The following is a 14,059-nucleotide window of genomic DNA, read 5'->3' as shown; positions in this document are numbered from 1 at the left end:
GTTTTCTAATTATTCAACATTTACTGAAAACCTGCTCAGAGCCAGGCCCTGTGGTCTCTTTGTGTGGACTTGGATCTGTTGAAAGGATACCAGGGAAGAGGAATCTCTGTTAATCCTGTCACCCTCAGGGGAATTTTTTTTTTTATTATTCATACAAACCTAGATTTAAAACCTAGACTGAACTGGCATGCTTTTTTTTTTTTTTTTTTTTTTTTTTGCGGTACGTGGGCCTCTCACTGCTGTGGCCTCTCCCGTTGCGGAGCACAGGCTCCAGACGCGCAGGCTCAGCGGCCATGGCTCACGGGCCCAGCCTCTCCGCGGCATGTGGGATCCTTGCGGACCGGGGCACAAACCCGTGTCCCCTGCATCGGCAGGCGGACTCTCAACCACTGCGCCACCAGGGAAGCCCGAAAAGGCTTTTTGAGTGATGAGAGTCTCGGTCTTCTGAGCTGCAACTCTGACTTAAACGGTAGGCAGAGAGGACCTCATCAGGCCCAGAGTTTCCCTTGGTCCACTCAGACCACATGCTCTTGGCCCCTTCATGTCCACCTCCCCACTTTTTTGGCAAGGCCACGCCCTGGGAGGACAGGGGGCAGTAGGAGCCTTCCTGGCACCCCAAGAAATATACTGGTTCGTGACTTCCCACCAAGGGCCCTGGGCATTGAGGAGAGTCCAGAAACCCCTGCCCCACCCCCCATCGCACTGAAGAGTGGAGATTGTGCCTACACCTCTGGGCAGATGCTCTGAGCCGGTCTGGTAGTCGCTCAACATCCCTGGGGGCTGTGGGAATAAGTCAGTGCTTCTCCAGGTGGCGCGATAGGACCTTGAGGGCTGAGCATCTTTTCTGGCTTAGACAGGATGAGGCATGCTGCGGGCTCCATTAGACCACTACCCACGTAGGGCGGGGGCCTGCTTAGCGGATGCTAACTTGCCCACCAGCCCGATGATCAGGTGCCCCTCCCTGATGCTGTGATATAGATCAGCCCTCCGGAACTTAGAACTAGCCCAGGGACGTGTGTGTGCACAGTGAGGGCAACCCTAAATTAATGGAATTCATCCTAAGATTAACGTTTTCTAGTTTTCTACTGCCAGGCGGAATGAGATCTTGAGATATAAACCAAGTCAATAAAAAGTGACATTTATTTGCACACGACACATGTGGATTTCCCATGTATTCCCATTTCACTCATTTACTTCCAAAGGGTTCATTCATCTTACAAATACAAACTTTCAGCGTAAGGAGAAAGAATCATTCTTCTAAAACGAAAGAAAGAAACCAAAATAGAAAGTACAAATTTCTGAACTTTGTGGCTAAGCCCCACCCGTTCCCATATCATTAACTTCTCGTTTCCACACTGGTGATTTCAGAGTCTTATCATCAGCTGCCTCTTCCCTTCACATCTCCACTGGAGCATCTCCAAACTTCTGCCCCCAAATTCTGCACACGTGGGGAGAGAGGACTGTAAAATCCCTGCTGTAACCCCTAAGCCAGGACTCAGTATGGGCTGGATAAGTCAGTAAGTGAACCAACAAATGCAGGAATTTAAAAAAAAAATTTTTTTTTTGAGAAATCAGCAAGGTGATCTGTCCACAAGCAGTTTTCTTTGATTTGTGAAATTATGTTGGTTTTCTAGAACAGGGGTACACTCACTCCTCCGTGGGGTTCTGAATGAGGGGCTCTCCAGAGCTGTTTGCTATTACCCAGTGATCAGGGAGGGAAAGACAAGTTCCTGGCCATGAAAATTCTCTCAACATAGGAGAAGATGGTGCTCTGTGCAGCGAGAACATGAACAGGTCTGAGGTCCCTGTCAGATTATTCCAGACAGAACCCTCGTCCTCATTCTCCAGGCCCACCTGCTGTCCAATGAAAGGAGGATAAGGAAAGACCTGTGTGGTTTGCATTGCTGGGGAGAAGGGCAGTCTCTTAGCCACTTTGGTGGAGAATGGCCTCTATGGTCTTATCCCTGACACTCTTCAGGAATCTCACGACTGCTGTTCCGCCTGTGCCCCTCTCTTCTAAGGCCTGAGGTGGCCCCGGGAGATGGCTCGTCTTCCTGCCCTTTGCTTTGGGTGCGGCCGTGATGAGGTACTTGGTCACCATGGCGAGGTGGTAGCTGCGCAGGGCTGCCAGGGCCTCCACGCACTGGTTATAGGCTGTCAGAAGCTGGCTGTTTCCAGAGGACAGGATGTGGTCCCTCAGGGAAGGAGCGGAGTGAATTTCTTCTATGAAGGCCCTATGGGAAGGAGGCATGTAATCCCTCATTCTGTGCAGAAAATCAGCTGAAAGAAACAAGGCAGAGCAATGTCATGAAACAAGGCAGAACGATGCCGTAGCTCCACGTGGGAAGGTAAGAGAGCCGTCTGCCTTCCCAGACATCAACACAGCAAACAATGCTGCCGCTCTCCCTAACTGCTCATCCTAATGGTGTCTAATCAACTCGGCCGGCTCTTTTGCATACAGACATCAGATCCTCCAAATGTAGATTGGAGATGAGGCAGGAAAAGAAGCAAGCCCATCACAAATAACTAAGATGGAACTAGCTCTACCAGCCAAGGTATAAATATTTATCATCTACCAAATGTGGGCAACATATCTTGCTGGTTACACATGAGGTATATCTACCAATGTAAGGCATGGACCCTTAAATACTCTGCTGAATTTTGTTTCCTGAGTGCTTCGTTGTGGACGGAGTGCTAAGGAAGAGGAAAGTAATAGAGTTTCTGAGGACAGGAAGATAAAGAACGATCAACTGTTTTAGTAACAGCCTCTTGAAGTCAAATTGTTTAAAAATCAAATCAATAGATATTTATGGGAAATACAGGTAGGCGAGAGATCATTTACAGGAAACCCATTATGGGATTAATATTAGGCATGGTACGTCAACTACTAACCGCATCAAACCAAAATTCCGTGAAAAGTGATCATGGTTCTATAGAACAGACTTTTGTGGATGAGACTGGACCCTATGACACAGAATTCTAGTCATTTATTTTTTCTTAATCCAACTTGTAAACTCTGTACCAGGAAGTGCCCTTTTGCAGGTGTTGAACATTAGGCTTGATGCCGGCAGGTAAGGAAAAGAGCCATTTCAAGCTTGTAAAATGGCAGAACCCCTCTTCTGGTCTACGTAGCCTTGGCTTGCGGCCGCACCATTTTTACGGAATGGGCTTCACGGGAGGAGCCCATCCCCATCCCCAGCTGCATCCAGACCTGGCGACATAGTATCACAGCCCTGGATCTGCATCTCTCTCCCCCACTCTACAGAAGCCAGCTACTGCCTAAGGACCCAAACAAAGTTACAGGGAACAGCTGGAAACATAGGAATGTTTTAAGATTTGGAAATAAAACCCAATATTCAGCTGAGCTCTGATACTGATTGGCTTGACAGTCCCAGAGGGCAGGTGCACAGTCTCCTGGTTGATCTGGAGAAGTATAGACTTCCTGAGAGTTTCATTTACTTATTTGGACATATCAGTTGATAAAAACACCACTGTTCTTCCTCCCTGTTAAGGAAAAAACAAGAAAAAGAAAAAGGTCCGACTTACCGCTTTCCTTGCTGTGACGAACACCCAAGAATTCATCAAAGGCATGCAACACTGTGCTCTGGGCAGCGCTCGCGCCGGAGTAATGCAGGGGCTCTTTGGAGACGCCTTCATACAACAACCCCGCAGGCATTGCTGGGTTATCCTTCCAGCTAGGCAAGAGTAAAAGTCAGAGAGAAGAAGTGGGTGCTAGGAGTTAAGAGTATATTTTCTGATATGGAAACAGAGATTGAGCGAGAAAGTGAACACAATTTCAATGGCAACTTTAGGGCAAGAGGCTGAATATCTTTGTAGGACGTGTACTTAAGCATTATCTTGACCCGACTTCCTAACAGGCCAGCCCTTCTCTTTGCTCATATAAAGGACTGTTCCAGAGAAGTAAAAGATATTTAGAGAGAAATCATTGGCATTGGTCCTATGACATGTTTTTGGAAAAATTCAATTATAAAGATGACGTCAGTGCTGATCAACAGGAACCATTAACATAGGGGATCTGGAACAATCTTCACTCCCTCTGCTAATCTCAACCTTGATGACCTTGATGCCCGTAACTCCACAAGTAGAGTTTTGAAAATACATGCGCATGCACATACCCACACACACACACACACACACCCCAAACACCGACACAGACACACAAATATGCATACAAATATACACACACATCTTTTCCCTTCCCTAAAAGTTATAGCTATAACAGTTTTCACATTAAACTTCAGTTCTAAATACTACCTAACTTCATGGGAATGCCTTTATCAGATAGTTTGTTGATGGCAGGTGTTAATAATAAGGGTAGCAGCAAAGAGAACACAATACAGCCATGCAGATCACCAGAATCTACAGTCAAGGACAGGAGGAAGGACCGGAATTAAGGCTCAGATTAAATGGTTTTTCCTTCCTTCTCTCTCCTCTCTTCTCTTCTTTTCTCTCCTCTTCTGTCGCCCTGATTCCACGTCTTCATCTTTTTGTCCTTGAGTCCCCCTCTTCCTGAGGACCCAAGCCACTTTACTCAGATCGCTGTCTGACTTTTTATAGGGTCTTGAACCGTCACAGAGTGTATGTGGGTGACTCCACAATGAGACAGTCGGCAGCGCCAAGAACACACCACATCTGCCCTTACGATGCTTTACAGTTTACGTATCACATTCACATCCATTTTCTCGTTTGTCCTCTTTGGAGTAGATCAAGGCAGGCATTTTAAAATCCATTTTACAGATAAAGAAATAAAGACTCAAGGCACTAAGTCTCTAGGACCACGTTGTTAGAGAGAGAGGGAACCAGAACTTGACCCCCAAACTTGTCATTTTCTAGTTTCACTTCCCAAGACCACCCACGGGTAAATTTCTACTTTTACTAAAGAACAGAATCATTTCCTTTTATTGCCGGGAACCCTGTTGTTAACGGTTTTAAATAACAGGCTTATGTTGATGTCTCTCCTTCTTCCTGTAATTCTACAAGTCATTCTGCTGGAGAGAAGGGAAACACACACATCTCGCACACACAAAAGCCGCAGACAGACTGCTCAACTCGCATCCATGACCTTTTCCAAATACTTTCCTGAGGTAGGAAATGCTATTGTTTTCTTTGGGGGCTGTCTTGCGTTGCCTGTTCTGTGGTTTCACTGGATGAATATCGTAGTGGCCTTTGCAGTTGTAGCAATATCACTATGGAAAGAGATGACACATGCACAGCAGGGCAGGCGACAAGTCCGACAAGTCGGAGGAAACCAGGGAGGATTCTGAGTCTAAGATCACAGCCTGCTGTAGCTCTTAGGAGAGAGCGCTCTATCTTAAGCAGATACGGAATGGAATCTCAGCTTTGATACTTAGTAACTCTGAGCCTTGGGTGAGTTAATTAACTTCCTGGAGCGTCAGTTTCCTCATCCCAGTAATATTAGTATCTACTTTACTGGGTTGTGAGAACTAATTAAAATAATACCTGGTCCTATTGTATAGGACCTGTGCCTGAAAACTATCAAGCATTTGATAAATATTAGCTGTTTTATCATATTATTCACAGTGAATTTTAACCTCTGCTCCCTCCTTTTGTAACTTTGTACAAACCCTTCTGAGTCTCAGTTCTCCTGACTTGTACCTACTTCCTGAAGCTGCTGGAAGAAACAAGTGGATTCCACAAAGGTCTACTGACTCCGCAGAGTTCAGGACACTGGTCCAATAAAATTTCTAAGCAACATTTTATGGGGCAGAAATATTGAAGACCAGACCACTATTGTGTGGTAAGTGGACCAAACACGATGGCTGTACTGGTTCAGATTTTTTCTCTGTAATCCTGTTGATGGTCTCATATAGTCACTTTGGTCTCCTTCTCTCGTTCCTTCCCTTCACAACCACTTCTAAGTGCTGGACACTCTCAGGACTCATTCCTTGGGCTTCTCACTACTCTCACTTCCCAAGTGATCTCACCTAAGTCTCCTGGATTTCAAAGCCAACTATATTAGGATTACTGACGAATGTGCACCTGGACCTGGATCTCTGCCCTATATTCCAGATACGTGTATTCAACTGCCTACTAGACATCTCCATGGGAGGGGACACATCCCAAACTGACCTCTCGATTCCCCCTTCCTTTGGCCAGACCTGCCCCTCCCATGTCTCCACCTTCAGAGAAAGGAAAATGGCAGCTCCATTCTTTCCATGGATCCGGCCACACACCTCGAGTCCTCTCTGAAGGACCTCATTCTCTTCCATTCTACGTGCAATCCAAGAGCAGATAACTTCAGTCCACATCCAGAACTGCCTGTTTCTCAAGGCCTCTTCTGCTCCTGCCTAAGTCCAGGCCACCACCCTGGACTGTAGTCCAGAGTTTCTTAGGTGCGTTCCTCGGTCCGTTCTATTCCCCGCTCAGAAGACAGCGTGGCGATTTGCGACTTCACACAGCTCGTGTCATTCTGCTCAAAACTTGCCTGTGGTGCTCACCCCACTCAGAAAAGGAGCCAACGAGCCTCTACGTGATCTGGTCCCCCCACCGCTTGTATTTCTCCTTCTCCCCACGTTTACTCCATGCGAGCGCTGCTGGGCTCGGTGCAGCTCTTCCTCCAAAAGCGCTTCCACCCCAGGGTCATTATGATGCTTGTTCCTTTCAGGCAGAGCAGGTACCTGGGTGGTTTGCTACTCTTCCTCACCTCCTTCACATATCTGCTTAAGCATCCTTTAGAAACGTGGCATTCGCAGATCGCAATAAACAAATAAGGACTTCGGCTACCACCCCTAACACTCCATAATGCTCTGTTATCCTACTTTAAAGTTTCCTGTATCTCTTCTGGTTGTAACACATCGAGTATGGTATTGCCTTTGTTATATTTATTTATTCATTATCTGTCTCCCGTGATTAAGCTGTAAGCTCCACAGAAATGAAGTTGCTCTTTTTACTGCTCCATCCCCAGCACCTAGAACTGTGCCTGGCATTTTGTCAGCCCTCGCTAAATATTTGGTCAATGAGTGAATGAAAACATAGCACTCTATAATTAGGTATTATCTACGTAGAATATGTAAATCCAAATATATTTGTTGAAAGGACCTGGTCAGCTTAAAAGAAGATGATAGAGAAAAAAAGAGCATGAAAGTCAAAAAAATAAAAGGAAGGCATCTACTTTCAAAACCCATATTCTCCAACTATGATGAGATTAATATGAGGAAGAAAAATTGGGTTTCTCTGAATAGCCCAAGGATTGCTCCCATGCATTCTCAGGCCCAAACTGCTGTTTGTGAAGAAAAGGAATTAGTTTCCTTACAAATCTCTGTAGGCAAGTTTATTTTTAACATTTCTTGTAGCATATTTCTAGCAAACCCCAGAAAAGGGGAAGTTTAAACAGAAAAAAAAAAGAAAGGAAAAGAGATGACTTTTATCCATAGGGACTAACTTCCCTGAGAAATTTGACATGAGTGAGAAATAAACGGACTATGTTTCATCTACAGATGGAATTTCTTAATGCTCCTAAATAAAAATGTTATTTTAAAAAGTCAACAAAAATAATGAGTCAAGCATAAGACAAATCAAGAACACAGGAGCAGATTTAGACTTTTCAAGACAACCCTACTGGGAACTCTCAACAATCCAGATGCTTCTGGCCACCAACACATTTAGGATTGGCTACTGGCCACTTAGTTTAGCTATGTAGGAAATGATTTTGAGGATCAGAAATAGAAAAGAGGCCTTTATGTAGATCACAGATAAAATGCATCACTGACTCAGAACTTATCTTAGTGAAAATGAAGTCACCCTTTGGTATCCATTTAACTATGATAGATGGAATTCTAAAAATGTTGTCCCAAGATTCCCATTCTAACTCCTAGAACTATTAATATGCCTGTCAATATGATATATCATAAGGCAAGGCAAAAGGGACCTTGAAGGTGTAATTAAGGTCACTAATGAGGGACCTTAACATAGGCAGTTATCCTGGATTATCTAGGGGAGCTTAATCTAATGACACAAGACCTTAAAAGCAGGGAGTTTTCTCTGGCTGATGACAGGAGATCTCTGAGAGATCTGAATTACCAGAAGGATTGGAAATATCATTGCTGACTTGGAAAGGATACTGGAGGCTTCTAGAAGCTGACAGCAGATTCTGCCAGGAAAGAATGAGAGACCTCAGTTCCCAACCCACAAAGAGCTGATTCTACCAAAGACCTGAATGAGTTTGGAAGTGAATTCTCCCCCAGATTCTCTAGATAAGAGCTCAAGCCCAGCAGATCCTGACTTCAGCCTTTTGAGACCCTAAACAGAGAACCAAGCCAAGCTCACCCAAACTTGTGACCTACAGGAATGTGAGGTAATAAATGAGCCTTGCTAAGTTGTGGTAATTTGTTATGGAACAGTGTCAACTAACCCAAACTCAGAGAGCAAACTGAAGCACAAGGAGATTTTCCAGAATTAGGTCTTCCTAAAACGCAGTCTATTTAAAACGTTCTGGAAAAATGGCCCTTTTGTTCTCCCCTCTAATCCTACCAAAGCCTAGCTGCATGCTTTGCTTAATATTTGTTGCTAGAATCTCTATTTTACCATCAGATCTTTGTATTGACCCTGACTACATGCAAAAGATACAGAGAGCAAAAAGAGTTCTACAGGATGAATAATCCCTTTGTCGGGGTTTCAGGAGTGAAGGGTACATAGGAAGGTGTAAATTGTGAGATATGCTCTCAATTCCATTCCTTTGCTCTTCCCCTTTCCTTCTCTTTTCCCCATAAACCAGGTACCTGTTACTCTCAAGTTATTCTCTAGAAACTTTGCTTCCACTCACTACCCCTACAATGAGGGGTCCCCACCCAGGCTGGCCTCCCCTGAGAATGTCTCACACTACAGACCTACCCAATCGAGAGAAAATACTTAATACACATGGTCACTCCCTTTGTGCACCCATGGAATATACCACTAAATCCACGGATGAATCAGTACACCTATTGATGTTGGAATTCGGCATGACTCTTGCTACATCCAGACACAGCTTCGTATTCTTCCTACCAACAGCGTTTCAGGCAGGTCCTAGTTATCAAGATGGTGCTCTAGATGATGTCTATTTTCACTTCTTCCATCCATCACCTCCACCTTTCACTCTTCACCATTAAAACAAAAACAAAAACTTAGTTTCTCTCAGTTAATGTGAATAGCAAAGCAATCTCATTAAAACATGTCACGTTATGACAAATGTATTTAAAATAAGACATGTATGTAAGAGTAGAGTTCTCTATCTGGAGAAATTGCAGGCCAGGTGACCAAAGAAGAACACCAGAAATATGAAAAACTGTCTTTGTTGTAGCTATTCCAAGAATGTTAGAAGGAAGCTTTTAAGCTACTGCCTATGCCTCCACCTGCCTGCATAACAGGCAGGAGAAAAGATACACATAATCGAGCTTTGTGGGTGGCACACTGGGCTGTGTTCCCCTCTGTCATCCAGTGGTTTTCTAAGGTGAGTACATTGAATCGAAAGTGATGGCCTCAGGACAATTACTCTAAACTTAAATATCCAATCCTTCAGTGTCATTTGTCATGCAAATGGTACCCCATTTCTTTTATCCGGGAATGGATCCAGGTGATTCCTTTGTTAGCAAGGGTTACTTGGTGTGTTTCTTCCTCCGGGAAGTGTCTGTCTGTTTCTCCCCTCATAAATCTGGGAAAGGCTACAGATGCCTCACGCAGGAAAAGAGTTGAACTGTACTTACCCAGAGAAGAAGATCCGGATGACTGCGTAAAATATGTCTGGATCCACATAATCTAGAGGAGCCATCAAAATGTGAACTTTACTACAGGCAAAAAAAAAGCAATTGGTTCCACATGCACGGGCTCTGCTGCCCTCCCAGGACACCCCCTCTATCTGATCCGCACAGAAACCTGGAGGGGACACAGCGGCAGGAGGGGGAGGAATGTTCCCTTCTGTCGCCCCCCCTCGCTGGCGCTGACGGGAGGGTTAAACGGTTCCAAATGCTGCCTTTTTCTATTTGTGGTCACGTCCCTCTTCCGCACTTAACAACAATCACCAAAAAGACAGGTCAAGGCCATCTTTAAAAAATTAGTATTTTAAACAGACAGAGGGAATGAAAGAATGTGGGAAGCAGAAAGGAGAAAAGCAGAGAGAAAGAATCTGCTCTCTTCAAGGCTTTCAGAAGAGAGGACCACTGAACCCCTGCGTGCATTTCTGTGTAGTCAACAAAGGGCAGAGAGTGGAGGATCCCCTGCTCAGGCTCTGCCACACTTGGTTGGACACAGGCTCACTCATTAGTCCGTGCAGCTCGCTGTGTGTGTGTGTGTTGTTGTTGTTTCCGTTTTGGGGGGGGTTTTCTTTTGACGGCGCCACATGTGGGACCTCAGTTCCCCAACCAGGGATCCAACCCATGGCCTCTGCGTTGGAAGCACCTAATCTTAACCACAGGGAAGTCCCTATGCTGCTCATTTTGAATCTAAGCCAATGCGTGGGGATAACTGATCCCACTAGCTTATTAACTTGTGTGTGTAAAGAAGCACGTCCTCACATTTGCACCGACTTTCTTTTCATCCCCTTTTGAACGTTATTCTCTCTTCGTCTCACAATGGGGCCCCTCTGGGAGCTGACATATTTCTCTCATCCAGATTCCTGTCTATGTCTCTTTGTTTCGGAGAAAAAAAGAAACATCTTTTTGATGAGACCTAAGTAATGGCATCTCTATACCATCAATTTACCTTTTCCACCATCACACCTGATCTCTGGTCTTCCATCTCTGTCTTCTCTGAAGCCCCCTGGGCTCAGGTAACTCACATCTCCCATCAGCCTCAGGGCTTCCCAGGGCCTCTGAGGGCTGTCACATCCTCCCTGCTCATTTGCGACACCATCCCATGTGCTGGACTTTTCTCTGGGCCCTATTTCTGGGCCTTTCCCATTTGGTGCTCTGTTCCCACAAATACGCTAAGTACTATGTACAAATTTTTGCTGAAGCAGTAATGACTGGAGATAATTTAATGTTTTGCCCAACTTATCATATTTAAGGAGGAAAATCCAAATGATTACTTCAGTAAATGTGAGATAATTTTTTCTTTTTTTTTTTTTTTTGGCTGTACCACATGGCTTGCAGAATCTTAGTTCCCCGATCAGGAACTGAATCCAGGCCCTCGGCAGTGAAAGCGCAGAGTCCTAACCACTGGACTGCCAGGGAATTCCCAAATGTGAGATAAGTTTGATGTAAAATTTTCAATAGATATAAAAAAATCCACTCATGATTAAGACAAACAAAAAATTTTAGCTAATTAGGAATAAGAGGGAACATCCTTAAACTGATAAGAGGAATCCACAGAAAGCCTCCAGTGCATGTTATACTTAACGTTGAAATATTAAAAATGTCGGACAAAACCAAGTATCAGCACGCCCATTCAACACTGTGTTAGGCATCCCCTCGCCTGAAGAATAAGAATAAAAATTGAAAGAAAAAAGTTATGAGTATTTAAATGAAAAAGCAAAACAATGTTATTCTCAAATAATATGATTTCTACATAGAAAACCTAGATAATCAACAGATCATCATTAGAATTAATAAGAGTGTTTATCAAAGTGCTAGATTCAAGGTTCACACTAAATATCAATTTCATTCTATAAACCAAGAACAAACAGGAATTAGTTCAGTCAAAAGATGCCATAGTGGCTAGAAACAAAAATATAAAGTAACTATGAATAAAGCAGAATATATCTAAATCTCTTATGTTGAAATAAGTCAAAGTAATTTAAGAAAATGTGTCTTTGTCAATGGACAAGAAAACTCAGTATCAATATCCAGGAAAATAAATGTAGCTAAAGAAGAGTTTTTTGTTTTGTTTTGTTTATTTTGTTTTTATTGTATATTCAAATATTTAATGTAATTACTGATATATTTGGGTTATATATACACTTTTATTTATTTTGTCTTTGTCTCCTATTCTCTGTTCCCTTTTTTCTTCTTTTTTGACTTTCATGAAAATAATGTTTTAAATTATTTTATTTCCCCCCTTATTATCATTAGTTTCCCCCTCTTAATGCTATTCTTTTAGTAGTCATTCTTGAGATTACAGCAGATATCTTTGATTCAATAGATCTACGAAATTTAGTACTTTTACCACTTCCCAATCAATACAAGGTCTGTAGAATACTTTATCCTATTTAACCCCTTTGCCTTTTGTGCTATTGTTATCATTTATTTTATTTCTACGTACATTTTAAACCTACATTATTATTGTTGTATAAATTCAATAATCATTTGAATTTAACCACATAGTTACCATCTCTTGCTCTTCATTCTGTCCTGTATTTCTGTGCTTACATCTGGAATCTTTGTACTTTTGCCCGAAGAACTCAAATGATTATTTATTTTAGTGTGGGTCCTTTGGCAATAAGTTTTCAGAGTTTTTATTTGCCTGAAAATATCTTTGTTTTAATTTCAAATTTGAAAGATATTTTGGCTAGGTGTGTAATGCCAAATTGGAAGTTATTTTCTTTCTGCACTTCGGTGGTATCATTCCATTTTCTTGGTTTCTTTTTTTCTGTTGACAAGTCTTCTTATTTCTTTAAAGAAGAGTTTTCTATCTGGATAAATTTCAGGCCATGTGGGAAGAGAAGAACACCCAGCAATATGAAGACATGATTCCGAGAGCACGTTAATGTCTTTACATTAGTCTCCACCTGTCCATCTGCCCTGATCAGAGGACAGAAGGACCAGATAGAATATCAAAATCAGGTAATTTTTATCCAAATTAATATACAGATTTAATGCCATTTGAGCAAAATTCTTAACAGAATTTTTTTATTGGGATTTGACAAGCTGATTCTAAGTTTATATGAAAAGCAAAGGGTCAAAGACAGGACGCGCGCCCCTGGAGAAGAGAAAAGTGAGGGGGATTTTCTCTACCTGAAAATGAGAAATACTATAAAGCTATGGTTCATTTAAGACAGATGGTTTTTGTGTGGGGAAAGACAAACAGACAATGCAACGGAATAGGGAGCCTGGAAAGAGATCCAATCATTTAAGAAAATCTGATGTAAGACAGTGTTAATATTGTAGGTTAGTGATTATTCACAGAAGGGAAATTGAATTTATTTCCTATGTCATACTGTATAGAGATAATAATTATATGTGTATTAAGGGGTGAAAGGTGAAAGACAAACAACATCAACTACAGAAAAAAATGTAGAAAAATACATCTATGACCTCTGATTATGAAATTATATCTTATGCCACACTTCCTGAAAATAAACTGTTACAAAAGGAACTATAAATACTTTGGCTATATTTAAATGAAGAACTTCTGCTTTCACAAGGCAAAATGAGACAAACCACAACACTTGCAATCCATAACTAACAAAGATCACCCTCCAGAGTGTACCCAAAAACTTATTAAAGGCAATGAGTAAAAGATAAAAGACATTTCCAAAAATAAGGAAAGCCATGCATTTCACAAATCAGGGACACACGCGATGAGCACGCAGGAGCACAGGCCCTTCCACCCCCATCCCAGACACACAGACAGTTAACTCATTAGAAAACAGGGAGATGCAAGAGTGACATCATCAGCATGGCAGAATAAGAGTTTTCGACTGTCTTTCTCCCAAAGAACATTGTTTTAGACAGTCACCCGTGGATAAGACAGCCTTTGTGGAAGTCCAGGAGTCCAGCGAAAGGTTCCAGAACACCACTGGAGCAAAAAAAAAAAAAAATCTAAGAGTGGATGCACTGAAGAGGGTAAGAAGAATATTTCACTTTACCCACATCACCCCTTCCCCAGGGCAGCAGAGCACAGGGCCAAGAGAGACCTTCTTGGCACACTCCTGAGGGTGGCAAGAGTGAGCCTTTGCAGATAGGTAGCGAGCAAGTACAGCGGGACTCTGTGGGATTGGGAGAAAGCAAACACACTTGAGAGTTTAGCACTGCCCTAGGGGAAGCAAAGGAAGAATGTCAGCTCCTGGCCTGGCTTTACAGGATCAAAAGAAGGCATGCACGACGATGAGTACTAGAAATTCTGCCACAAGAGGGAGCAAAAAGACTGGAGCAGGTGTATCCATAGA

General features: G+C 42.9%; 1 protein-coding gene across 7 annotated transcripts in view; it reads right to left on the bottom strand.

The window, feature by feature from the left end:
* Positions 1-1,122: 1,122 nt before the first annotated feature.
* IDO2 (indoleamine 2,3-dioxygenase 2) overlaps positions 1,123-14,059 on the bottom strand; it is a 43,570-nt gene continuing 30,633 nt past the window's right edge. For 6 of the 7 annotated variants that reach the window (XM_032618577.1, XM_032618581.1, XM_032618578.1 and 3 more), the window contains 4 exons: positions 13,630-13,689; positions 9,723-9,774; positions 3,547-3,695; positions 1,123-2,280 (listed from right to left, as the gene is read on the bottom strand). In XM_032618577.1, coding sequence (XP_032474468.1) covers positions 1,925-2,280; positions 3,547-3,695; positions 9,723-9,774; positions 13,630-13,689 — 617 coding nt within the window. In that variant the 3' untranslated portion in view covers positions 1,123-1,924. The remainder of the gene's footprint in view (positions 2,281-3,546; positions 3,696-9,722; positions 9,775-13,629; positions 13,690-14,059) is intronic. The other variant, XM_032618580.1, reaches the window with a different exon arrangement.

Source organism: Phocoena sinus, chromosome 21 (assembly GCF_008692025.1).
Source record: "Phocoena sinus isolate mPhoSin1 chromosome 21, mPhoSin1.pri, whole genome shotgun sequence".
In the NCBI taxonomy this organism is placed as follows: Eukaryota; Metazoa; Chordata; class Mammalia; order Artiodactyla; family Phocoenidae; genus Phocoena; species Phocoena sinus.
This window is presented reverse-complemented; position numbering and strand designations above follow the sequence as displayed.